Below are 25298 nucleotides of genomic sequence, written 5' to 3'. Positions count from 1 at the left end.
ACATAAATATAGAGCTCCTTTAGTCTGAACAGTGTAATATATATATATGTATATATATATATATATATATATATATATATATATATATATATATATATATATATATATATATATATATATATATATGTAAGCTGTTTTTGCATAGAGAGAGTAGACTTATATAGATTATATATAAGAGCTGACTGTGCATCCACTGTCAAATTAAGGAAATAATGACAATTAGAGAAGGAAATTACACTAAAGGAGACATATTATGATTTTCTTTTCTGGTTAAGTATCAAAAATCAGATCAGATAGTAATCTATATCAAAGCCAATATTGAAACTAGACACTCATTTTTCACAATCTATTGTCTAAATAAGAGTGTGTTTTTTTTCAATTATCACCGTGGTATCACAATTGGTACTGAGTATCGAGTCTATTCCTTAGTATCGACATCGAGTTTGAAATTTTAGTATTGTGACAACACTATTTAGTATCAGTACTCATTCAGCTTGTAAACTCTAATGATCTAAAATGGTTTGATAATACAAACAGGTTCATTGACTTTCTGTTAAAATTTTGTTACTGTTGAAAAATTACTATATAACATTTTTAAACCCTCTATAAAGGCCCTAAAGTCTACATTATCTTAGGTACAGAGCAGTGGGCGGGGATAGGGGGTAGGTGAAAACAGACAACCCAGGATTACTCAAATATACATGAATCAATCAAAATACAACTCTGAGCATAGGCTGATAATAAAACAACGCTGTGAAAAGTGTTCATTAAAGTTGTATTTGTGTAATATGTCTCCTTTAATGCATTTAAACAAACTGGAAAACGGTTGAGAAGTTTTAATGACTGAAATGAGAGCATATTTATCTTAATTTGGGTTTTGAAAAGGTAAATCTGTAGCTTTCTGTTCAAAAGTGCCTAAATCTAAAAGTGTGCTGTCTTCACTGGCCTCTGGGATTTCAAGTACTTGCTGACCTCACACAGAACTGCCCAGATTACACTCAAGTATTTGTAAGGGGCTCCCCTGACTCTCCACTTTAGTCCTCCAGGTACTGCCCAGTTAGGAGTTTAGGTGTTTAGTCCCACTTTAATATTAAAACTAACCAAATGTCGGAAAGTTCTACAGTGCACCTTTAAAGTTCCTATACCACACAAAATGAGCTTTTAATCATGTTAGAATGTTGTTACCTCCTCAAAAACAGACCTGGAGTTGTGTTTTGTTTCATTCACACATGTTTGAGTACCTCTATTATTAGTCTGTCTACATCTGCAAAGCTCAAAATGCTCTGTTCCACCTTGTGATGTCATGAAGTGGTAGTTTTCAAGTCAACAGCTCCTTTAGTTCAGTAGAAACTGGTACTTCTGGTAAGGCTGAAATAACTCAAATGATTCTAGTGAAGGTGTGTGGGGTTTAAAAACACAATGGAGCACTTCCTGTATTGGTGGTTTTCAGATTCTAGAATGTGATAATGTCATACTCCCATTTTCACAAAATATCCAAAAGGTAAATTTACAAATCTTGAACCTGATCATTTCTTTTAGTGACAAGACCCAAGATCTGACTGTGTTACAACAAAAATTTGCATTTTAAATAAATGAAAATATATGTCCCCTCATTTATATTAAATAATATTGGCCTACAGTTGTTGTGATGTCATCTGAAACCAAGCAATTACCACATGACATCACAAGGTGGAACAGAGTTTTCTGTTTGAGTCTGAGAGAAGAACTCAGCTTAAATCTGCAGGTTTAGTGTGTTAAACATGTGTGAATGTAACAAAACAAAACACATCTCCAGGTCTGTTTGTGATGAGGAAACAACATTAGGACATCAGAAAATATTGTGAAATGGCCCTTTAAAGCCAGAAATGAGCACAATCAAGCCCAAGAGGGAAAATAAAAGTTGGATAAGAGCCAATTTAAATTTTAATGACTGAAAACCTTTAGACCAAAACAACATAAATAACCGTATATATCTGATTAAACCATTGAAAACTGAAATGATTTTACATGAACATTATTATAGTTGATTGACTTCATTGCACCTCGAGTAGACTGTGTGTCATACAGATTAAGAAGTGAAAAATGCATTTACTGGAAATATACTAAAAATAAAATGTGACTGTTTACATAGAGGCTGAAGACTCCGAGGGCACAAGTGACTGAGTGGAAACAATGAGGCAAATACCACATTTGAACAATTTTACCCCACTGGATTTCAGCATTGAACCAGCAACCCAAATGAGGGAGTCATGTGAGGCTCATTCTTCTTTCTGACTGAGTCGAGTTTATAGAATTTAAATTCCAAATCTTACACAGTTCCTTTAATAAGAAGTAAAATACGTTTAAACATTTTAAATATGTATGTTATTAGTATTAGACCCTTTTGCATGTTAAAAGACAGGAGTGTGCAATTTTTTTGTCTAAATAAAATTGTGCATCCTTTGCTTATGGAGTTCATTCTGCCAAATTCTACCCAAAATGCCACGTGTGCCCTTTAAACTCTCCGACCTCCGAAAAACCCTTAATGTGTGGAGTGAAATTAGGACATGTTATTCTTTAACATGGTTCAAAGCAAAAAAATCAACTCATCTTTAACAGAGATCCACAGTCAAAGCACTTCAGGGTAAAGACCTGAAAAAACAAGAGTATGGAGCTGCATTCACACTCTGACCAGGACCTCAACAAGGACTAGACCTGGACTAAACCAGGACTAGATTTGGACTAAACCAAGACAAGACTTGAACTAAACCCAGGACTAGAGACAGACTAAACCAGGACTAGACTTGGACTAAACTTGAACTAAACCTGGAACTCAAAAGGACTTGACTTGGATGAAACCGGGACTAGACTTGGACTAAACCAGGAATAGACTTGGACTAAACCAGGAATAGACTTGGACTAAACTGGGTCTAGATTTGGACTAAGCCAGGTCTTGGACTAAACCAGGACTACATTCAAGTTAAACCAGGACTAGACTTGGACTAAACTGGACTAGATTTAGACTAAACCAGGACTCGACTTGGACTAAACCAGGACTAGATTCAAATTAAACCAAGACTCGACTTGGACTAAACCAGGACTAGATGAGGACCAAACCAGGACCAAAAGTGTGAATGTAGAAGGTTTGGGTAAACTAATGATAACCATAAAACTATATGAAAAGTTACATGGTACGGCATTAATTAAACTTGACTATTTTGAAAAATGTATGGGAAGAATGAATGGGAGGTCTGATATTACACAAAATGGACTCTTGTGAGCTTTAAATCAGGTTATAATGTAGTTACCTCCTCAAAAACATCCTTTATTAGTAGTCTCTGTCCCACCTTGTGATGTCATTTAGTGGTAGTTTTCAAGTGAACAGCTCCTTTTACCTTCAGTTCAGTAGAGATGGGCAATTCCAGGCCTGAAATCATCCAAATGATTCTAGCGAAGGTGTATGCACGTCCAGTATTACAACAAGACATCACGAGGTGGAACAGTGAGTGTTTTGTGTTTTTGATGAGAAAAGAACTTTAAAACTTAGATCAGAAAAAACTTAATATAGGCCCTTTAAGTTGCTATACCGGGAAGTGCCCTTTGACTGTTGAGCTCTGTTCATACGCACCATAAACACAAGGAGAGTATCAAAAAACATCAACAAAACACATCTATTTTATAAAGGAAAGAATCATCTACATCACAATTTAAATATAAACAGTTTTCCAAAAATAATTTCCCATTTGGATTCCGGTGAAGTTTCTTTGTGCTTGTTCTTCTCACCTGAAATGTTCATTGGAATTCCGGTGGATTTCATTTAAGTCTCAGGTACGTTCTTGTTATTTATGTGAAAAATAAATCAGTGTGAAAACGCCTTTAATGTTGAAATGTTTCAGGTCTCACTTTTGTTCTGTTTAGATTTAATAAAAGATCCTGGAGACACGTGTGCACAGGTGGAGTGTGGAGCAGCAGACAAGAGCAATGTAGAGATATTCACTTGTAAGTCTGAAGAAGGGCCTGATCTCAAAACAACAAAACAAATCTGTCCTCTTGAACAGCTTAAAGGTCAGCACACACACGTAGTGAATATGAGCGTGCACACATTGGGAGCACTTGTGCAGTGAGCACATACAGCTCTCTGCTCTGTGACACACACACACTCTACACTAGAGGCACTAGAGGCTCAGAGCTGCAGCAGAAGCAGAGGAAGCGCCGGTGCTCAACCTTTCCTCTCCTGCTTCTCTGTGTGCAGGAAACTCTCGTAGACTCACTAAAAACCTCCTCAAATCACAGCCTTTCCTCTGCTCTGTCTTTCATTTTTAAGTGATCTGGAGATAAAACTCCTGTTTAAAACAAGAGTTATGGCCTGGGTCAGTGTGTGTTGATGTGTGTGTTTGACATGCCTGAGTACACCATGCTCTGGTCTGCATCAGCCTTCACACATTTCTGATTGACATAAAACTGTCTGAATATCCTTATCTGGATACTCCAAAAATATTGACCCACCCATTTACCAAAAACATGTGCAACAGGTCAAATCCTCCAGCTGTGGTAGACCTGACCAAGACTCAAGATCTGGAGATCTGACCCAGAGACACTGAAGTACGGGTCAAATGCAGAGGTCAGATTTCCCTAATGGAGCAATAAAGTGAACCTAAACCTTAACCCTACTGTAGAACTTACACAGAACTGACCCTTGGCTCACTAGTACGCAAGGACAAATCCACTGTAGACATATTTAACTCTTCCGTTTCTTTGCTTCTGTCTGCTCCTCCAAACTCCACTCACATCTTCTCTTTAAACTGTAATAAATGACCCCAAACTTCTCCAGTAGCAGACACCATTTAAACCACAGCCAGTCAGTTTAAGCTTGTGGCTCAGTGTCCTCCAGGCTGCAACAGTCCATAGCCTCTGTGCTGTCTCTCTCAGAGGGGTTCATAGGAGACCAATCACCCCCAAAGCTGCCCTCCTCCTCCCCCTCACTGTCCTCTACTCCATCTGCCCCTCTCTGCCTGCAGAAAGGGGGGATCTCCACCACCACGTACTTCTTGGCCCATCCGCTCACTGGCGCTCTCTGCCTGGGGTCGTTCACTGCTGGAACGGCGTCTGATCTGGAGTTCACCGCTGCAAAAGGAAAATGACAAGAGTGAACTACTGCACCTGTTTATACACACTTACTGAGTTAAAGAAGACATGTTATGTATTTTCTGGGTATTTAGTATTAAAGCAGGCCTATTATGCAAAATGTATAGCTTGTAACCATGTTATAGTTGTTTCCTCTTCTCATTTCCCCTCCTAAAAGTTGTATTTAGAGTGATTCGTGCATGTTTGAATCTTTAATCACTTATTTTCAATAGGCCATTTTTCTGATCCATCCATTGGACCTTGGGCAGGTTGACAAACTGATCTGTAAAGCTGGTCATGTGATCGGCTGTGAGCTGGAGACATTTATCACAGTGAGGGACAGGAGTACAATGGACAAACTGCTCTCCATCATGGACACTGCTCACTCACTGCACCAGAGTATAGAGGGGCAGATAATACTCCCTACAACTGTACAACAACTCAGCCTTATGTAACAGATAATACTCCCTACAACTGCACAACAACTCAGCTTTATGTGACAGATCAGACGGAGCAGAGTCTCACCTGCGCTGGCCGGGGGCTGGTTCGTGTCATACGTCACAGAGCCACAGTTGTTGTTAGCGGCGACGGCGGCCGATTGATGAAAGGAGCGTGGTAACCGTGGAGACACCGGCACTGAGTGACACTGTCGTCCCGGTAACTGTTGCCATGAGTACGACCCCTCTGTCACCGGGCCGTTAGCGTTAGCATTAGCCTGCAGTTTACAGAACACACTTCCTGGAGGAGAGTGGAGATCGAACACTAAAGAGAACACAGATTTAGTCGGAACATCAAAGAACTTGATCTTTCCGCAGAGGTCCTCGCGAGCCGTGAAAGGGTTGATTTTGTGAGACTTGGAGCTCCTCTGGTTCAGCGGGGGGTTGTAGTACGGGTCCTGCACGTTGACCTTTCTTCCTGGTTTACATGAGAAGACGTCCGATTGGCTGCGGCTGAGCCAAATGTTGCGTCGGGGCCGGGGTGATTTGGGCGGGATCTTTCCGTCGGGGAAACCGAGAGGATTCAGACGCTTGAAGCCCTGCACCTTTTCACCTGAAACAACACACAAAACAAGGACAAAAGTTAAACACAATGAATGACAGCACAATATCTCACTAACAGTGTTGAGAAGTAACTGAACATTTTAGTTTCAATATTATCAAAATTATTTTATCTAACATTTAAACATCACAAATATTCTGTATGTAGAAAGTTAGAAGTCTATAATGAATTGAAAAACATAAATCAGTATAAAGGACCACTAGAGGGCAGTGGAGCTTCTGGCAGATCCACTGAACCAGGTGGAAATTGTGATACACATGGACTTCTGAAAGTATTCACTACTTTAAACACAATATTTCAAGAGAAAAACATTAAAACAACTGCAAACATTAACAATTTACATTCCTTGTAATATACACAAGGTTCCCACTCTTTTTTTACTAACATAATTTCAAAACTTGTCACTTTTTCATGACCTAAATTGAATTTTCCATGACTTTATGGTAACTACAGGTGTAGAATTGATCAGACTTTTAGAGCTGAAAATGAAATGTTAGTCCTTTCCCCTCACCTTATGGTTTGGTATTATAGTTCTTTTAACATTCGAAATCCTGACAGTGCATTTATTGTCGTCTCTCAAAGACGTTTGGAAATAATCATTAGCCTCATGAGAACTTAACAGAATGCTGTAGTTGCGTGAAAGAGATAATAAAATTCCATGACTTTTCAAAAACTTTCCTTGAATTTACAAAATTCCTACCTATACCTATACAGACATATAAGGAATAAACCAGGAATAAACTAAGACTGAACGAGAGATACAGCAGCTCTTGCTCGTGTCTGCTTCTTCAAACTGGTATTGGTGGCACGGTGGCTGAGTGGCAAGCACTCATGCCTCACAGCAAGAAGGTTCTGGGTTTGGTCCTCGGGTCGCCCGGGCCTTTCTGTGTGGAGTTTGCATGTTTCTCCCCGTGTCTGGATGGGTTTCCTCCGGGTGCTCCGGTTTCCCCCATCAGGTCTCCATGAACAGTTGACAGTCAAGGTCCGATAAATCCAATCAATTCAATCATTGTGTCCTTAGGCAAGACACTTCACCCACATTGCCTAGTATGAAAGTGGTGTGTGTGTAAGTGATGGTGGTGGTCGGAGGGACCGATGGCGCCGAGTGGCATGGCAGCCGCGCTTCTGTCAGTGTGCCCCAGGGCAGCTCTGGCTACAATAGTAGTTTACCATCACCAGAGTATAGAGTGAATGAATAATGCTGAATGAATAATGCTCTGTAAAGTGTCTTTGGGGACAGAAAATGTCTGTGAAAGCGCTATATAAATAAAGACTTACTTACTTAAAGAGAACAAGTTACTTTTCTCTTTAAAATACCAGACTGTGCCTTTAAATTTGAGCCATTGCCCGTATTCTAATTTTTCATGTATGAGCAAAATTAGTCTTGCCCCAGTACAGATATATTGTTTTAGCAGCTCTTGGGGTGAAAATGAGTCCTGTGAACTGTCTGCATCTTTTATTGTCTGATTAAAATGGTCACGTTCTCATACAGTGATTTATCACCTTCAAGACTCAAAACGCTTTACACCAAGGAACAACTCACCCATTCACACACATACACACACACTCATACACCAGTGTACACAAACACTAGGAGCGAGGGGGTTTAAGTGTCTTGTCCAAGGACACAGTGGCAGCATTCATCTGTAATCATACCGCCGACCTGTGGGCCAGCAGATCTACCCACTCTACCGGCTGAGTTACTGTTGTCCAGAATAAACCAGGAATAATAATCAGGAAGTGTGTGATTTAACATGCAAGTTGTTAAATGTAAGTTTTACGGTGACACTACAACTCCAATCTGGTCTCTGAAAGTTGTGAAAAACGTTTATAAACTCATTGTGATTAATAATTAGGATGTTCTGAACGCAGAAGGTAAGAACTATTTCTGTTTTTCATATTTTAAGAGGGTAAAAATCATGTACAATTTAAATTTCTACAGTTAAAACCACATTGATCCTCGTCTTTCAGTTTTTATGTTCGACAGTATTACATTAAACAGCTCTACTTTATATGTATTCAGTTACAGGTGGTTTTATAGCTCAAAAATATCTAGAAAAACAAAAAAAGTTTTAATACAACACAATGAAACATTCGAGATAAAGCAAAAACATCTCCATGGAGAAAAGAATTTGACGGACCCTCCACCAGAAAAGTTACGCAATGCACCTTTAATAACTGTGGGTTTACATAAGGTTGTGTTGGATCATTCATTCCTTTGACTTCCTGTTTAGTCTCATAAGTCAATATCTGTCCTCTAGCTGTGTTCTGTCTCTCTCATTTCACAGAGTTACGTAACCACCGGCGGACCCCAGCGCGGTCGTAACGGGCAGGCTCCAGTCTTTAGGATAGAGCTGCACATATTAGAAAAACAAGTCATCTTTCATAAGGGAAACTGATATTATGACAGCTAAATTATTACGAATTCTGGATGTACTCCTAGACACAGCATTTTGAGTGAGATTCAAACTAAATGTGACGTAACACAAGACTGAACCAAGACTAAAAAAGGCAAGATGAGCATTATATTATAACATTTAAAACACTGAAGCAAAGGGACAGTTTGGAATTTTGGACATAGGGCCTCATTTCCTAGTGAGCCAGAGTGTTGGAGACATGTGGAGACACTTTTTAAAATATTCCATGCAGTCCTTGTATTTGCAGAGGTCACTGGTGCTAGGCTAGTGCATGTCAATGGTCATGGCCTGACACTGAAAACAGGCTCACCCACTCCACCAAACACCTGAAGCAAATCTATTATTACACCAGATGTCTGTCAATAGAATCATTTTAGAAGTAAAACCAACCTTGCATTTGAAGGATTTATGTCTGAGCTGCAGTGAGTTGTACTTCCTGATAGAAAATTTGGCAGTGGCGGATTGATATCACCTAGCACCAGTCTTACCAGCAAAGTAAAATTCCGCTGCTGCTGAGAAAATAGTCCCTCAACATGCAACAATTCATGTGATGCAAGTTAGTTTTATTTCAAACATTATTCTATCGACACAGACATTCACATCGACAGTCTGGTGTAAAAATAGATTTGCTTCGGGTGTTTTGTGGAGTGGGTAAAACAGTTTTTAGTGGCAGGATATCTATGACCATTGACATGCACTAGCCTAGCACCAGCGACCTCTGCAAATACAAGGACTGGATAGAATATTTTAAAAAGTGTCTCCACACGTCTCCAACACTCTAAGTTGGAAATGAGGTCCTATAACCACAATTCGATTGTAGTCACAGCCGTCCTGGGACAGACTGATGGAAGAGAGGCTGCCAGCGAGGTGGATGACGTGTCTTGCCTAAGGACACAACAAGCAAAAGCTTGGTCTGAGCAGAAATAGATCCTCTGACCTTTGTGCTGACCACTGAACAGACACTAGAGCCCCAAACGACCTCAGACTTCCTGTTACAAAACGCAATACTGTCCTTTTGAATACTGCACAAACCCATGATGTAATGCTCGTGTAGATTGACTCCACGGACTCTACTTCTGTCAACACTTTGAACTTTAACCTCATGAACTCCGCCTCCCTCGGACCCTCAGACTGGAGTTTCTTGGTCAGACTCAGTGACTCTAAATTAGAAATGAATTCCTGGACTGTGCGTATCACATGTCCCAGAACAGACTGCACCGAAACCTGCTGAGAGACACTAAAGCTGCTTATTAGGCTTTATTCAGGCCACAGAGCCACAGCCACTTAACATACATGACAGTGTTTCCAGTTTTGAGAGAAGAACTCAGCCTACATCTGCAGGGTTTGTGTGTGAAACGTGTGAATGAAACAAAACACAAATCCAGGTCTGTTTGTGATGAGGAACCAACATTAGCACATAGATCAGGAAACAATCTAATACTGATCTTTAAACTTGTCCAGTGTGTATATTATTATTTTCTAGTTTTCTAGTGGTAAAACTACTACCAGAAAAATTACACAGGGCATCTTCAATAATGTTTATATCTTTAAATCTCTTAGTCTTTCTAATAATCTGTAACCGCACTGTATTGGCTGTACACTTGTATTTTCTTTGTTGATCAGTGGTGGATGAAGTACTCAATTTTGATACTTAAGAAAAGTACAGGTACAGAGGCAAAAAGTTATGCAAGAAAAATTTAAGTATGACATGAAAAAATCAACTTAAGTTAAAGTATTAAAGTACCTGTTTAAAAATGTACTTTAAGAGTAAAAAGTATTTCAAGTGTTGTTAATTTGTTGAAATGTAGTGATACTGATTAAAGAATGGTACATACAGAATTTTGATTAACAGTTGCAATACAAATCTATTTCTTATTTTTCTTATGAATTTTGTGTGTTTATTTTTGTTTGCTGAAAGCCGAAGCTTAAACTCAAAACCTTTATTCAGGATGTTAAAAAAACATAGTAAAAAATAACCCTTAAATCATATGAAAAGTACTTTTTACTTTTCAGTCCAGTTCATAAATGTAGTGGAGTAGAAAATACAGATACCTGCTCTCAAACACAGTGAAGTAAAAGTTCAAAGAAACCACTTCAAAATGTATTTAAGTAAAGTACAGATGCCTAAAAAGTACTTAAGTATAGTACGGTAATACTTTTACTTAGTTACCTTCCACCTCTGTCTTTGACCCTTCACTCTCCTTCCCTCTTTACCTTTATTGAGTGCCTTCTTGTCGTTGCCGTCGGCGACAGAGTCCTGCTCCATCTCCATCAGCTTCAGCCGAGCCTGGATCTCCTCCAGAGTCCTCACGATGTCCGGAAACAACGGACGCAACTTTGGGTCCATCTGAAACACCGCAAAGCAGAAATTAATACAGAGACCAACAACAACAACAACAGTAGATTTAAGTGAATTAACAAAGAACTAAACAGAGACTTTGAAGATTTTATTAGAATTTGCAAAGATTAGGGATGTATTAGATTAGTGTACATTTTTTGCCTGACCAGCCAGTCACTTATACATTCTGTATGATTCCAACAAGTGTGAAAACCAAATGCAGAAGACATCTTTAAAAACTTCGTGTAATGTTCAGAACAAAATATATAACTTCTTTTACCTGAAATAAGTAATAGTTTGGTGTTTTGATTGTTGATTCTGTAAAAATCTGCTCTGTTTCTTAGTCCTTGATGTAGATTTTTCTCCTTTATTAAGTGTAAGCAGCCATGTTTGTTTACGAAGTGAACAAAGCATGCATCTCTCTGATTGGTTAACCCACCTGTCAATCACTTCCTCTGAAAACAGGAGAGAGGAAACTCAATATCCGCTCGTCTTTGTCAAAAAGTAGGGTTTAGCATCAAGTTTTAGCTGCTGAACCGTCTCCCCCTGAATACGAACTATTTGAGCCATTGCCCTCTGCCTTTGGATTCATGAACTCTCTATAACACCTGTCACAGCTAAGTTACTCCCCCTTCAGTGCGCCATCACATTACTATCAGTGCTCATCCCACCAATAAAGCTACTGTATATCGCATCAGGTTTGTGAAGCTGTATTGTGGGGGTCTCCAACCTTTTTCTTCTGATGAGCTCCTTTACAAAACAAAAATGCCAGAGAGATACTAATGTTAGCGATTCCAAGTAACTGAGTGAATATAAGAGCTTTAGATGGGGTACACTTTGATGCTTATAAAACATTTACACCCCTATTTATTAATTATTAATTTGAGTTATTCAGTTAGTTATTAATATGTATGATTCAGAAATCCCTTGGCGAGCTACATGGAAGAAGGTGGAGAGCTACCGGTAGTATATACTGGTCTGTATATTTCTGGAGAATTGTCCTGTAGGAGCATGGGTATGGAGTAGGAGTATGGACGGAGCAGTGGACAGAACCTTACAGTTAACCATGAGAAGGGTTCGAATAGAGCCCAGGAGAGATTGTTAACTGATGACATCTAAAACCTCCTCAGGCATGTTTCTGATGAGGGAAGAACATTATAACATGGAAGAAAGCTTAAAAAATGATTTTGCGCCACACCCCCTCTTAAAGATAGAGTATTAAAGGGTTTAATGTAGATCTATGGGGTTGTTTTGGGAAAATGAAATTTGATTGAGTAAAGGATTTGAACGAGCTTAAGCTTTAGTACTATTAAGGATTGGGATGCACAAAGTGGATAATAGTGACATGTGCCTTAAGCTTCTCTTTACACTTAAAGCTGCACTATGTAACTTTTTGGTTCAAGGTCTGTCACCTGCTTGTTTCTATGAAGATGTCATTACTCTGCCTGGAATGTTCGACAGTATGACTTTAAACATCTCCACATTTATTCAGTTGCAGGTGGTTTTACAACTCAAAAATACCTTAAAAAAAAAAAACAGGCATTCTGACTGTGAGCGGGGTTGCCTCTCCACAGATCTGACCTGTAACTTGGTCCAGTTTGATCTCCATGAGGATAGAAAGGTTTAATGCCATACTGTGGAACATTCCAGATGAAGTAATAACATCTCCATGGAGAAAAGCACTTGACGGACCCTCCACCAGAAAAGTTACACAATGCACCTTTAAGATAGAGTATTAAGGGATTTAATGTTGATCTATGGGGCTACTTTGGGTAAATGAATTTTGATTGAGTAAAGGATTTGAAAGAGATTACGCAGCAGGATGTATTTAAGCTTTAGTATTAAGGACTGGGATGCATTAAGTGGATAATAGTGACATGTGCCATAAGCTTCTTTTTATTCTTAAATCTGAGACAATTTAGAAATTGTAATCGAGCCAATGCAGTATAATAGTTCAGTCAAATCAATTTGATAACAGTGGTTTTGTAATTTAAGGTGTAAGTTTACAATATATGAGTGTATGAGTAAGTGTAGGATACATAGGTTTAATTAAAACAACACATAAATATGGCTTTCGTGAACTATTTCATCCTATATTAAGTAAGATGGTTGTGTGTGAGCTTTAAGACATGTTATAACATGGTTACCTCATCAGAAACAGGCCTGGAGTTGTGTTTCGTTTCATGCACACATGTTTGAGAAACCAAAGCGGAAAATGCTCTGTTCCACCTTGTGATGTCACGAACCAGTAGCTTTGAACTTAACCTTTTTTTTTTTTCCTTTTGTTTAGTACAGATTGGCAATTCCAGGTCTGAAACTATCCAAATGATTCTAGTAAAGTTTAAAACACCATGGAGCACTTCTTGTATTACCACATGACATCACAAGGTGGAACAGTGTTTTCAGTTTGAGAGAAGAACTCAGTCTAAATATGCAGGATTTGTATGTTAAACATGTGAATGAAACAAAACACAACTCCAGGTCTGTTTGTGATGAGGAAACGGCATTATAAATTGATCAGAAAATAATGCAATATGGGCTCTTTAAACTAGACAGATTTTCAGGTCAAATGTCTTCCTCCAAAGTCTGAACTCTGCTCCAAACCATATGTTTTTATAGAGGACTGGCTGTAGATCTCTCCTTTACAAAGACCTAAGCTGATCTTTGACCATTTAATACGACTGAAATTCCACTGAAAGCTTAGCTCTATAGAACCACTTGAACAGATCTGCTTGTAAATAGTTGATGGCTCAGGTCTGACTCACATTGCAGCAGTTGAAGGCGAGCTGCAGGAAGTCGTGGGGACAGTCTCCGACCATGTGCTGAAATGTGTGATAGTCCAGCCCAAAGTTCTGAGGAAGAGAAAGTGGTGATAGGGTTAGAGTGTGAATGAGAGTGTGAATAATAGTAATAATACAACTACTTCTAAAACTGAGCCCCTTCAGACACCCCCAGAAACACAGTACACATTGATACTTCACAGTGACATCGCACTAGGGGGGTTCCACATGTGTCTATGGTGGAATGTTCTGCAATTACCACGGAGATACAATGCAAACATTAGTATACACGGCTAAAAGGGCTTAAGACTGTCTGTAAACTCAAGAAAAAAACACATAATGTATATAACAACACATTTTGTGATCGATAAGAGTGTTCAAGGTCCTGTTTAGGAGTTTGATTTTCAAGAAAAAGGTGAGAGTGACTAATTGAAAACGTGTTGACGTGTTGACCTTCAGTCCGCTCACACAGACCCAGAGGAGCGCAGGGGAAGAGCAGATCCATCAGATTCATGTGTTACTGACAGCAGCCGTCAACACAAACCTGACTTACTCCAGTTTAACCCTCTGAGCCTGTTATTCTAATCTCAGCCTGTAACGCTAACTGTGCTAATGCTAATGCACTACAACACTGTTATTCTGATCTGAGCTCTGCACTGAACCAGGCTGATGACAAGTTCAGTTCACAGCTGGTTTTACTGGGGGTGACTGTCTGCTCATTCACATTTACAGGGTTCGGTTGGTTTCTTTTAGCGTTATAAACAGTGTTGCCAGGTATACGGTTTTCCAGCGGAATTGGGTTGATTTTTAAGAGCTGCTGTGGGTGAAAAATATTGTCCGTGGGTTTGGCCAGAGCAATTTTACACGTAAAGTGTATTGATGTTAAGATAATCCAATTGGAAGTCCTGAATTTTGGGGACGGGCCTGTGTCAAGTTTTTCAGATGCTCTTGTGCGGTTTGGGTCACTGAAGCCTGGCAACCATGATTATAAATTAGGTCTTTATAATTAACAGAACTTCAGCACAATTTCGACACTGACCTCCGTCCGTGGAAGAAAGTCTGGATCAGCCTGGACTCTCGCGATGATTTCACACAGGACTATACCGTAAGAGAACACATCCGCCTGAAACAAACACAAGTAACTTTGGTAAAGATTCATTCTGTTGCAAACAAGAGCAATAAAAGAACAAGCAGAACAGGAAAATCTGAACCAAGGTAGACGGAGCATGAATCGAGACAAGGGAGCGTATACTCTATCACACACAGGTTGCAGTCCTGAAGAACCCGTCAGACAATAGGGGGTGTAAGCTTCCCCTACCGTCTGACAAAACCAAGTAAAGTAGCCAAGACACGTCTCTACAGAATCACGCAATGTTTCCGAGGAAGGATACAGAAAGTACCTGAAACATGTAAAGCAGGTAAACAAACTCCTGTCTGACTAAGAAAATCATAAATTTTAAGTCAAATTTTAGTATATATGGTACATTTAGGACAGGGTATGAAATTGATCCAGCTTTATGGCTAATATAAGGACTCATTTGTACCTTCTCGTTGTAGCGTTCTCCTCTCAGAACTTCAGGAGCCATCCAGAACGGAGAGCCCACCACAGTCAGCTTCTCCGCCTCCGCCCTGAACACAGAAATTGAAGCTAAATACAATTCCAGGTATGTTTCTGATGAGAGAAAGTTTTAAAAATGCATGTCGTGATGCATGTGCATATTTTAATATACATTAGAATTGCATATATTTAAAGATATATCACAATGCATAATGTTTTAGCTGCTTAGCCTCTGTGCGTCTTTGAACTCTTAATATTTAATTATTTTCAAAAGTCTATGGGAAAAAGGGAAAATTAACTTCCTCAGCTGTAGCAGGCGATCACTGTTGAGCACCATACTCTCTTCAATAATCAGTGTTATCTATTACCTTATTGGTAGTAGTAGTTTATTTCAGTTTTGCTGAGATGTCCAAAAAAAAGTGCAAATGCATATGTGTCAACAATTGATGACATTACATTTTCTCCCCATTTGCGAGGCCACTGTACCAAAGGAAATCTCCACATTGAACACTAGATGGTAGCATTAGGAGCCCTGACAGCACCTCTGATGCATAGAACAGGAATGTAAACTTAATGACGCGTGCACAGATTTCTTACGTGTTGGTCGGGATCTTCTCGGCCAAACCAAAGTCCCCCACTACTGCAGAGTAACCGTTCTCCTCACATTTGATCAGGCAGTTCTGAGGAAAGACAACATGATATCAATAAAATATAAAATAAACATGAACACGCCTTAGGCACATTTAAAACAATAAGACGCTCCAAATACTAAACCACACCAGATCAAACAACTGAGATATGATATGATGTACTTGTATTATGTGAAGTTGACTCTTGTGAGCTTTAAACCATGTTAGAATGTTGTTATATACTCAAAAACAGACATGAAGTTGTGGTTTGTTTCATTCACACATATTTGAGTAACTCTTTATTATTAGTCTGTCTACATCTCCAAAGCTTCAAATGCTCTGTTCCACCTTGTGATGTCATAGTGGCAGTTTTCATGTTAACAGCTACCTTTAACCTTTAGTTCAGTAGAGATTGGAAATTCCAGGGCGGAAATTATCCAAATGATTCTAGTGAAGGTGTATGGTGTATAAAAATACAGTGGAACACTTCCTGTATTACAAAATTAGAACATAGACCATAAAGTAGTGGTCTGAAGTTCTTCCTCACTTACCGTATGCATTCAGAGCATCCTAATTATTCAATTCTCAGAGGCTGCTTTGTTCTGTCTGTACCTAATTATAAACTGTTTTTTAACTACGCACTAATCAGGAAGTGTGTGGTTAGCATGCTAGTTGTTGTTTGCAGTACTTATTTTCTTACACTGGCTTATAAACTCATCTTGATGAATAATTAGGATGCTAAGAATGCATTAATATCTGTATTGTAGTTGTTAGAGCCTAAGCCCAGTTTTGTTTTTGATTTTTGGTCATTCTTTAAGTTAAAAAAATTAAATAAAAATTACATTTTCTTTCAATTAATTATTGCTAATGTTAATCATAAGTTTACTCAAATAATGTTTATTTTTTCTAACAGTCTATGGCTCCTTATTATCCTTATGAGTGCAGGTGCATCATGGGGGTGTGAAGTGGAGCCAAACAGTTTTTTGACCTCCTGTCGCCTTACCTGTTCCATGTATGACATTAAACACATCTATCTAGTATTTATTCATTGTGGTTGTTTCTGTTGCTTAAAAATACAAAAGTTTTCTCTGTGAATAAGGGCGTCTCTCCACAGATCTGAGAATGTAGCCTCTAGTTGTCTCCTTTGAAATAGTTTTAATCTCTACTGTGGAACATTCTAAACAAAGTAATAACATCTCCATGAAGACAGGTGGCGGACCCTCCACCAATGCACCTTAAAAAATGACAACTCTAAACCAAATGCAGGCGTGAACTTTGACCCTTGGCTGTTCTCTGAAGCTGTGGCTCTGAGTCAAAGTGAAATTAAGATGAAGGCTGCTGCTCATTACCAGCACCAAGAATAGAACTGCTGTTAAAGATGCAACACAAGAAGCAAGTATCTAAATAGTATTATGTAAATCAGTACATATTTGTTAAGTCATTTAAAAATATCTCATACATTTAAAGTGGGCTGGTTATGCAAAGTCCAGCTTTTGACCATGTTTTATTAGTTCCCCCTTCTTCTTTCCCCTCTCAGCGTTGTATTTAGAGCGATTCATGCATGTTTCCATCATCTTTATACTTCCTGTATTCGTCATTGCTCTGATCTACCCACGTTTTCACCGGTACACGCCCACTCCAGTTTTATTTTCTATTGGTCATACGCATAGCATTCATCCAAGCCTCAGGGTTTAAACATGGCCGCCCATGCAAGTCAATGATTTGAGCTCAACGGCACATGTCTCCAGATTAGCCTAGCCCGGTGTTCTTTCGAAATGGGCTGCCCCGTCGAAATGAGCCCCGAGCAGCCTAAACCGACAGTGACGTCAATCAATTCACGTTACCCTGTGAAAATAAGATACCTTAAATTTTTCCGTTTACAGTTGTATAGATCCAATAAAGCCTAACCCTAACCCTAACCTCTACAACATATTTCTAGAGACAGCGGGTTTGATGCATAGTTCATTTGGACAGTCGTATTATGCTCACCTAGGGCTCCGACTAAAGGGAGCACATATCGACAGGCCTATTTAGCCATCAAATAATGCTCCCACTGTAGAATCACCATTATTCACTCATGCAGATGAATTTGGGTAGAGGTAGCTCATTCCCACAGGCCTATATCTTATATCAAATAAGAGAAAGACCTTACTGAAAACACTGAAATCTTTATATTAATATCATAGGCTACAGTGTGAATTTCCTATTACAATATAGTGATATTTTATTTATACAACATCTTTCGTTACGTTTTCTACACATGGAAACAATCTACACAATGTCATGAAAATGAAAACAATAAAATCAAATATTAAATCCAAACTATACAATGACATAGGGATTCTGCTGCAAATCCAACATGCACATGTCGTTGTTTACATGCTTAACTGGTCAAAACATACAATAAAACCAATACACTTTTAAAATGTTACGTGTTACTTCACTTCTGCCTTGGGAGCTCAAATCAACAGGTAGCTCAAATCGACAGCACAACAGCTAGGTACTTCGGGTGGCTCCCTGCCTACTGAACATAAGCAGTAGCGCTCTTTTCTCATGGGAGGCATGCGAATGCACACGAGTGTACATGAGGAGCACTGTCTTGAGTACCACAGGACCACTTTGACCAATCTGAGCAGGGAGAGCAGAGTGTAGCCAGAGCTAACATTTAAAAAACAGTTTTTAAGACAACTGAAGGATTTTGAGCCAAGAAAAGGTTTATAATCTAAAAATAGGTAAAAATTTCCACAAAATCCAACCTTTTTGAAAACTGTAGGACACAATAAAACACAAGCAGTTTGTGATTACATTGCGCTCTATGGGGGGGGAAAAAAAACTGCTGAAGTACCAATAAGTCACTACGCTAACTCAAAACAGCTACAAGCAGCAATACCCTATTCAGTTATTTTAATAGATCCATGGATTCATCAAAGTCGCATAGTCACTTCAGCAAAATATAAAAAATATGCTCACCGCTAGCGTGATCTGCAGCTATCCATTAAAGGTGCCAACTTGTTATGAACACATTTACAGCAATGCCAGCTCCCACTGGGCACTGCAGTTTTCTAAAGCAGAAATCAGTGGACTTGGTTCTTTTATAAAGTCATTTTAGATGAATCATGATCCACGGGTGTCACAGATTTTACCCATATAGCAGACACAAGCACAATATGTCTTCTTTAAGTGCTTTAATTTCAAATACAAAGTGTCCCAGGCCATGAAATAACAAAAACATGCTTTTAATAATTACTTAATCCCTTCCTTTCCTTTCCAGGTTCTAAACATAGACTGCATTCACACGTGTTCTGGTTTAGTCCTAATCTCATCCTGGTTTAGTTCTGGTCAGGTTCAGGTTTAGTTCCGGGCTAAGTTCTAGTTCAGTCCCAATATTATGTAGTTTATAGTAACTTTTCTGGAGGCGGGCCCACTATCTGCTCGTCTCCATGGAGATGTTATTGCTTTGCCTTGAATCATCTACAATATGACACTAAACTTCTCTAACGCCATAGAAACAAGCTGATGCCAAAAGGTCAAGTTACAGGTAAGATCTGTGGAGTGGTGACTTTGGTCACAGCAAGAAGAATTGTAAATTGAAAAGTAATTGAACAAATGCACGATAGATAGGGGTGTGCAAAAATATCGAAATATTGATATACTGTATCGTTTAATGTGATGACACAGTATCAATATCATGGGCTGCTGTATTGATATATCGCCAAGAGTATTTTGTGGTGTATTTTACTCAATTATTTTGATATATCGCTACAATTTTGTTGCTTGTTCAGAGGAAGGAAACTCTTTTACGCAACACATTTGACATTTTCACTGTTCTGATGATTAAAATGTGTGTGTTTCATATTCACTTTGCACAAGAAGTGGTTTAAGAAAGACTTTTAGTATCACAGCCATGATTTAACCATTATTTTTATCGAACTGTATTGAATCAATATTAAATATATTGTATCGAATCGAAAGCTCACTGTATCAAGATATGTATTGTAACGTGGCCTATGTATCGAGGTATGTATCATATCATCAACCTCTTAATGATACTCAGCCCTAATGATAGATAGGTTTCATGCCACACTGTGTAACATTCCACAGACCCCACCCCAAAGTTGCACCTTTAACCAAACTGCAAAATATAGCTTTATGTTACTGGATATGGAAAAAATAACAGATCCTGTACTGAATATATGGTACAGTACTAGGCTCATAAGATCCGTGTAAACAAATTAAACTGGTAGCAAAAGTTAACCTTTTCTGTGTTTGAGCTGTGGGTGGTGACTACAAATTTGATTCACAGTTCTATTAATAGGCAAAAGTCTGAGAACATACAGAGAAACGTCAATAGAAAAATCAATGTACGTGTCACATTTGAGTCTGACACAGAAGCTAAAAATACCCAGTGTCGGTGGGTTTGCCTTTATAGGATAATGTGGTTTAATTACATAACATATAGACAGTAAACGATAAAAAGAAATACAAGACGGAAATGTGATATAAAATAAAGATGTTTAAAAGTGCACATGTGACTGGTTTGCCTGAAATATTCCACTGTATGGTATTAAACAAAAAAAATTAAGCCTTGAAAACCCATCTCTTTAAAACACCTTTCATTAACTGTTTTATTTCTTTTGTTTACTTTTGTTTGTCTCTTCACGTTAAGCGTCGTTGAGCATCTTGAAAAGCGCTAGACAAGTGTTATGTATTATTATTATTAAAATTGTCATGGAGACAAGAAGGTGGCACGACCAGTTACAGGAAGAAACGCACCAACACAGCTTTTTCAGTTCTGATACTTACTGTATATCAACCAATACCAGAGCAGAGACTGAAAACAGCGCTTTAACTTTTTTTTTCCCAGTTTGGCAGTTTTTTAGGTTTAAAATTTTAATTGCTGGTTGGAAATCATGACATTACACTAATTGTTACCTAGCATTGGGCCAAATCTCCTCCAGTGTACACAGAAATTATGATTTGATGAATAAAAATAGAAGAAAACATCTTTATTATGTTGAAATCATGATTAAACTGTAAGAATACTTTGTTTTTTTGTGTAAATTGTGCCAAACTTTTAGATAGAATTCTCCCAGTGTGATGTCATCAGTTTGGAAAAATAGAACTCTCTACTTCCTGTAATTTTTGACATATTTTCCAACTTTTCTTTGCAAATTGCTTCTCGATTGGTGTAAAACTATCATTTATATTTACAACAGCTTTTATTCTACCAAATTAAAAGAATGAGCACATCAGTTACTTGAGACAGGTGCGTTGGAGGAGAGGTAGCAGCCCAAGAACAGAGAGAAAAATCCCGCACACAGTCTTACTTGCAAATTGTGTGATTTATTAGGATTTATTAGGTTCGTCCTAATAAATCTCATAACTTGCAAGTAAGACGGTGTGTGGGATTTTGTCTCTCTATTCTACCAGATCAAGTAAAAAAATGAGAATCATCAGAACCTGTCATACATAAAATTAGACAAAACTACTCCAAATGTGTTATGAGTTGTTATTTATCTCTCAAGTCACTACAGAACAGCTTTGTGTAAATAAAAGTAAAACATTATGAGAGTTCCTGGGCCAACTACAATGAGTAAATAGTAGAACAGTTAACACATTAATAAGGTAGTGCTGTCATGCGATTAAAAAAATTGAGAGATTAATTAATTATGATCTGTAATTAATTAATCTAATTAATCTCTTTTTAATCTCACCTAAAAATTGCTGAGAAAAGCCTTCAATTTGAGGTATTTTCATTTAAATTCATTATTATATTATTGTGGCAGATCAAAAGACTGATATAGAACAAAAAAAAAGTGACTTTATAAAGTAATTTATTGTTTAACAAACTTTAACAGATGGAGTCACTTACATTCCACAGTATCATCATTATTATTACAATTACTAATCTGCAGTGTTGGGAAGGTTACTTTTAAAATGAATTCTCCTACAGATTACAGATTACATACGCCAAAATGTAGTTTGTAACTTAATCCATTTAATTATTTAAAGTGAGTAACGTAATTTGAATACTTTGGATTACTTGATATTGTCATGCTTTTTAAAACTACATGAATGTAGCAACCGCATCCTGCAAATGTTGTTCTTGTTTGTTCTCTTCAAATTGGCTGTTGAGCCCAAGTCTCCATGAATAAGAAACTGTTTGCTGTAAAGTAGCAAAGATGAGGAAATCTGACCATAATAACTTTTGTCGACTTAAAGACAATAAAAAGTCCAGTCTTTCCTTAACCATATTAAAAATATTATTGATAGAGAAATGCTTTATATATGAGATCACTGGTTTTAGACCTGGTTTAGACCTGCTTTAGTAATACTTTAGTCCTAGTTTAGCCCTGGAATGGGTTAGTCCTGGTGTTAGTCCTGGTGTTAGTCCTGGTGTTAGTCCTGGTGTTAGTCCTGGTGTTAGTCCTGGTGTTAGTCCTGATGTTAGTCCTGGTTTAGACCTGGTTTAGACCTGGTTTTAGTTCTGGTTTTAGTTCTGGTTTAGTCCTGGTTTAGTCCTGGTTTAGTCCTGGTTTAGTCCTGGTTTAGACCTGGTTTAGACCTGGTTTTAGTTCTGGTTTTAGTTCTGGTTTTAGTTCTGGTTTAGTCCTGGTTTAGTCCTGGTTTAGTCCTGGACTGGATTAGTCCTGGTTTTAGTCTTGGTGTTAGTTCTGGTTTAGAGGCGCACAGGAGGAAGCGCGGTTTACGCAGCGTACGCGAGAAAACATACGCGGCGCACGGGAGGACAGCGGTGTCCGCGCAGTAACTACAGAAGGAAATGTGGTCCTCGCGTTCTCAGGTTAATGACGATGATGAAGGTGTTTGTGTGTGTGTGTGTTTGTGTGTTTGTGTTTGTGTGTGTTTGTGTGCGTGTCCCCTCATGTGGCAGGTCACTATAGGACAGTAGTGCAGACATCATGAGCCTAGGCAGGTTGTTCTCAGTGACATTTAAGTTGTAGGCGATTTTATATTTGTTATTTTCTTTTATATTTCACGTCGGGAGAATCATTTCCAAGATACGAATGTGTTTTTACCTGTGCACTGCTGACTCTGTTCTACTGGCTCTTCGACCTCGTCCATTGTGCGACTGACGCCGCCAACGTTAACATGTTTACATCGCTCTTACTGCGCCCATTTTGTGTGGGTTTCCGGCAATGAGTGGAATTACCGAAATAAAAAATATATATAAATGTGTTTTTTTTTTGTGTGTGTGTTGTTGTCCCAACAACACATAAAAACAGATTTTATAATAAAGCAACTCGCATACAGAAACACTAAAGTTAGAGATTAAAAATGAGATTAACGCGATTAAAAAACATAACACGCTAAATATGACTGTAATTAATTAATCGCAATTAATGCGATAATTTGACACCCCTAATTTAAGGTTTTACTAGAAATGTTGTCTACTTTTGTTTAGTTTATCTAGTTCTAGTAACCGAATGTAAATGAGTGTTTAAACTAGAGATAAGTCAAAATATTGGTCTGATATTTGCACTTTTCAGCAAATCAGTTATCTGTATTAAATCTCCAGCAGAGGCCAATACTTCGTTTTGTTTACCTGCTGCTTAAAGAATATGCAAAAAGCTTTATTTGAATACTATGAAAAGATAACTGCACTAAACATGACTACACAGCTCTCTTAAATGTTTGTGGTAAAAAAAAAAAAAAAAGGGGGTATTTCCCAGTGCTCTTGTTTTCTTTGTGTTTTGGGTGGGGAGAGAGGCTTGGGGTGTGGAAGTTTTTAAATATTTTTTTAATTGTCTATTTTTTGTTTTTGTTATGTTTAAAAAAAATGAAAAAGTAAAATAAAAAAGTAATGTGAGTGAGTTAGAATGAGAAAATAATCAATATCTACACAAAACTAACAGCAGATTTCAAGTTTTAAAGTGTCAAAAAAATGCCTTCCTTGCGCGAAAACTGTCTGCATTTTAGATGTAATGTTTGATGTTGCTGACAGAGAGGCTACATTCTGTATTTTTGCACTTTTATTTCTCTTTTTTTCCACAAACTGCCACTTAACTTATATAAAATTCTGAAGAATACAGATCATATTTCCGCTACATTTCTTATCTCTTGCTACAGTTTTAATTTCAGTTTCAAACACTATTCCCGGTTGAATGCAAAACAATAAGCTTGAGTTACTAACAGGATTATTTAATTTGGTGTCTGGGGATCTGTAACGAGCAGAGGTCCCATTTGGGTCCTGCTCTTTCACATGTGAGGAGTTAATTGGAGGAACGAACCTTGGAGGTGAGGTCTCGGTGGAAGACTCCTTTAGAATGGAGATAGGCGAGTCCTGATGCGATGTCCAGGGCCAGCTTCACTCTCATTGGCCAACTCAGCTGTTTGTTACTGTCTAAGAGCTGCTCCAGGTTACCACCATTTATGTACTGCAAAAAAGACAGACAGAAAGAGAGAAGGAGGAGGGAGTTAAAGGAGGGTATGTGGCCCCAAATTAGAGTTGTCAAAAGTAAGTACCGAATCAATACTAAAACTAGATATTTGAGCAGGTAGGTTGTGTCGTTCTCGTAGATCCAATCTCGTGTCCCACTCCTCTAAGAGCACATTGACTAGTATATGCCCATGGACCACTATGGAACCTACCTGGACCGCTGAGGAATTACACACATATAAGGACACATGGGAATAGAAAAGAAAGTACGATGATTTAATGTTGAAATTCACATCATATTTTCTACAGAAAGATCATCGTCTTATCGGAATTGGTATTGAGTATTGCTTAGAATCAAAATAAAATTTGATATGTGGAAGGAACATGTTCAAACCACATAGAATTTTTAAACAGTTCTAATGCTGATTTATTATTAATTACAAAAACATTGGCCATGATGGCCATATTGTTTATGTTATAATTTTGGCTCATGACAATTATCCAAACAGAAAACATCATGCATAAAAACGTGCTCAAGAACAGGCATTGTGCTTGTGCCAAGTTTCCACCTGCAGTCCCTTTCAAATGGCATATGTGCCAATAAAATACAATAGAGTATCTACAAGTACATGACTCTCATTTGGGTTGCCAGTTTCAATGCTGAAATCCAGTTGGTTTAAACCTAAAATGCCTCTCTCTGACCTGAATGGTCACTACCTGCAGCACCTGCACCAGTTATGAATCAGTACTAGTAAGTAAGTTTTTATTTATAGAGCTCTTTTCACAGACATATGTCACAAAGACGCTTTACAGTGCATTATTCATTCACTCCATACCTGGTGGTGGTAAGCTACCATTGTAGCCACAGCTGCCTTGGGGCAGACTGATGGAAGCGTGGCCGCCAATCTGCCCCCTCTGACTACCACCAACACTCACGCACACCCCACTTTCATACTAGGCAATGTGGTTGAAGTGCCTTGCCTAAGGACACAACGCCCCACTGTGGCACCTGATTT

The 25298-nt window shown here is 38.3% G+C and overlaps 1 protein-coding gene across 1 annotated transcript in view; it reads right to left on the bottom strand.

The window, feature by feature from the left end:
* Positions 1-1900: 1900 nt before the first annotated feature.
* tesk2 (testis associated actin remodelling kinase 2) overlaps positions 1901-25298 on the bottom strand; it is a 37529-nt gene continuing 14131 nt past the window's right edge. Inside the window, exons 3-10 of the mRNA XM_055151647.1 lie at positions 24134-24280; positions 15853-15935; positions 15242-15326; positions 14737-14820; positions 13683-13769; positions 10794-10926; positions 5629-6153; positions 1901-5103 (exon numbers count right to left, since the gene is read on the bottom strand). Coding sequence (XP_055007622.1) covers positions 4844-5103; positions 5629-6153; positions 10794-10926; positions 13683-13769; positions 14737-14820; positions 15242-15326; positions 15853-15935; positions 24134-24280 — 1404 coding nt within the window. The 3' untranslated portion in view covers positions 1901-4843. The remainder of the gene's footprint in view (positions 5104-5628; positions 6154-10793; positions 10927-13682; positions 13770-14736; positions 14821-15241; positions 15327-15852; positions 15936-24133; positions 24281-25298) is intronic.

This window comes from Boleophthalmus pectinirostris, unplaced genomic scaffold (genome assembly GCF_026225935.1).
Source record: "Boleophthalmus pectinirostris isolate CB_2022bp ecotype Guang Dong unplaced genomic scaffold, ASM2622593v1 HiC_scaffold_16, whole genome shotgun sequence".
Classification (NCBI taxonomy): domain Eukaryota; kingdom Metazoa; phylum Chordata; class Actinopteri; order Gobiiformes; family Gobiidae; genus Boleophthalmus; species Boleophthalmus pectinirostris.
The sequence above is the reverse complement of the archived record's forward strand: the minus strand, read 5'-3'. Positions and strand labels throughout refer to the sequence as shown.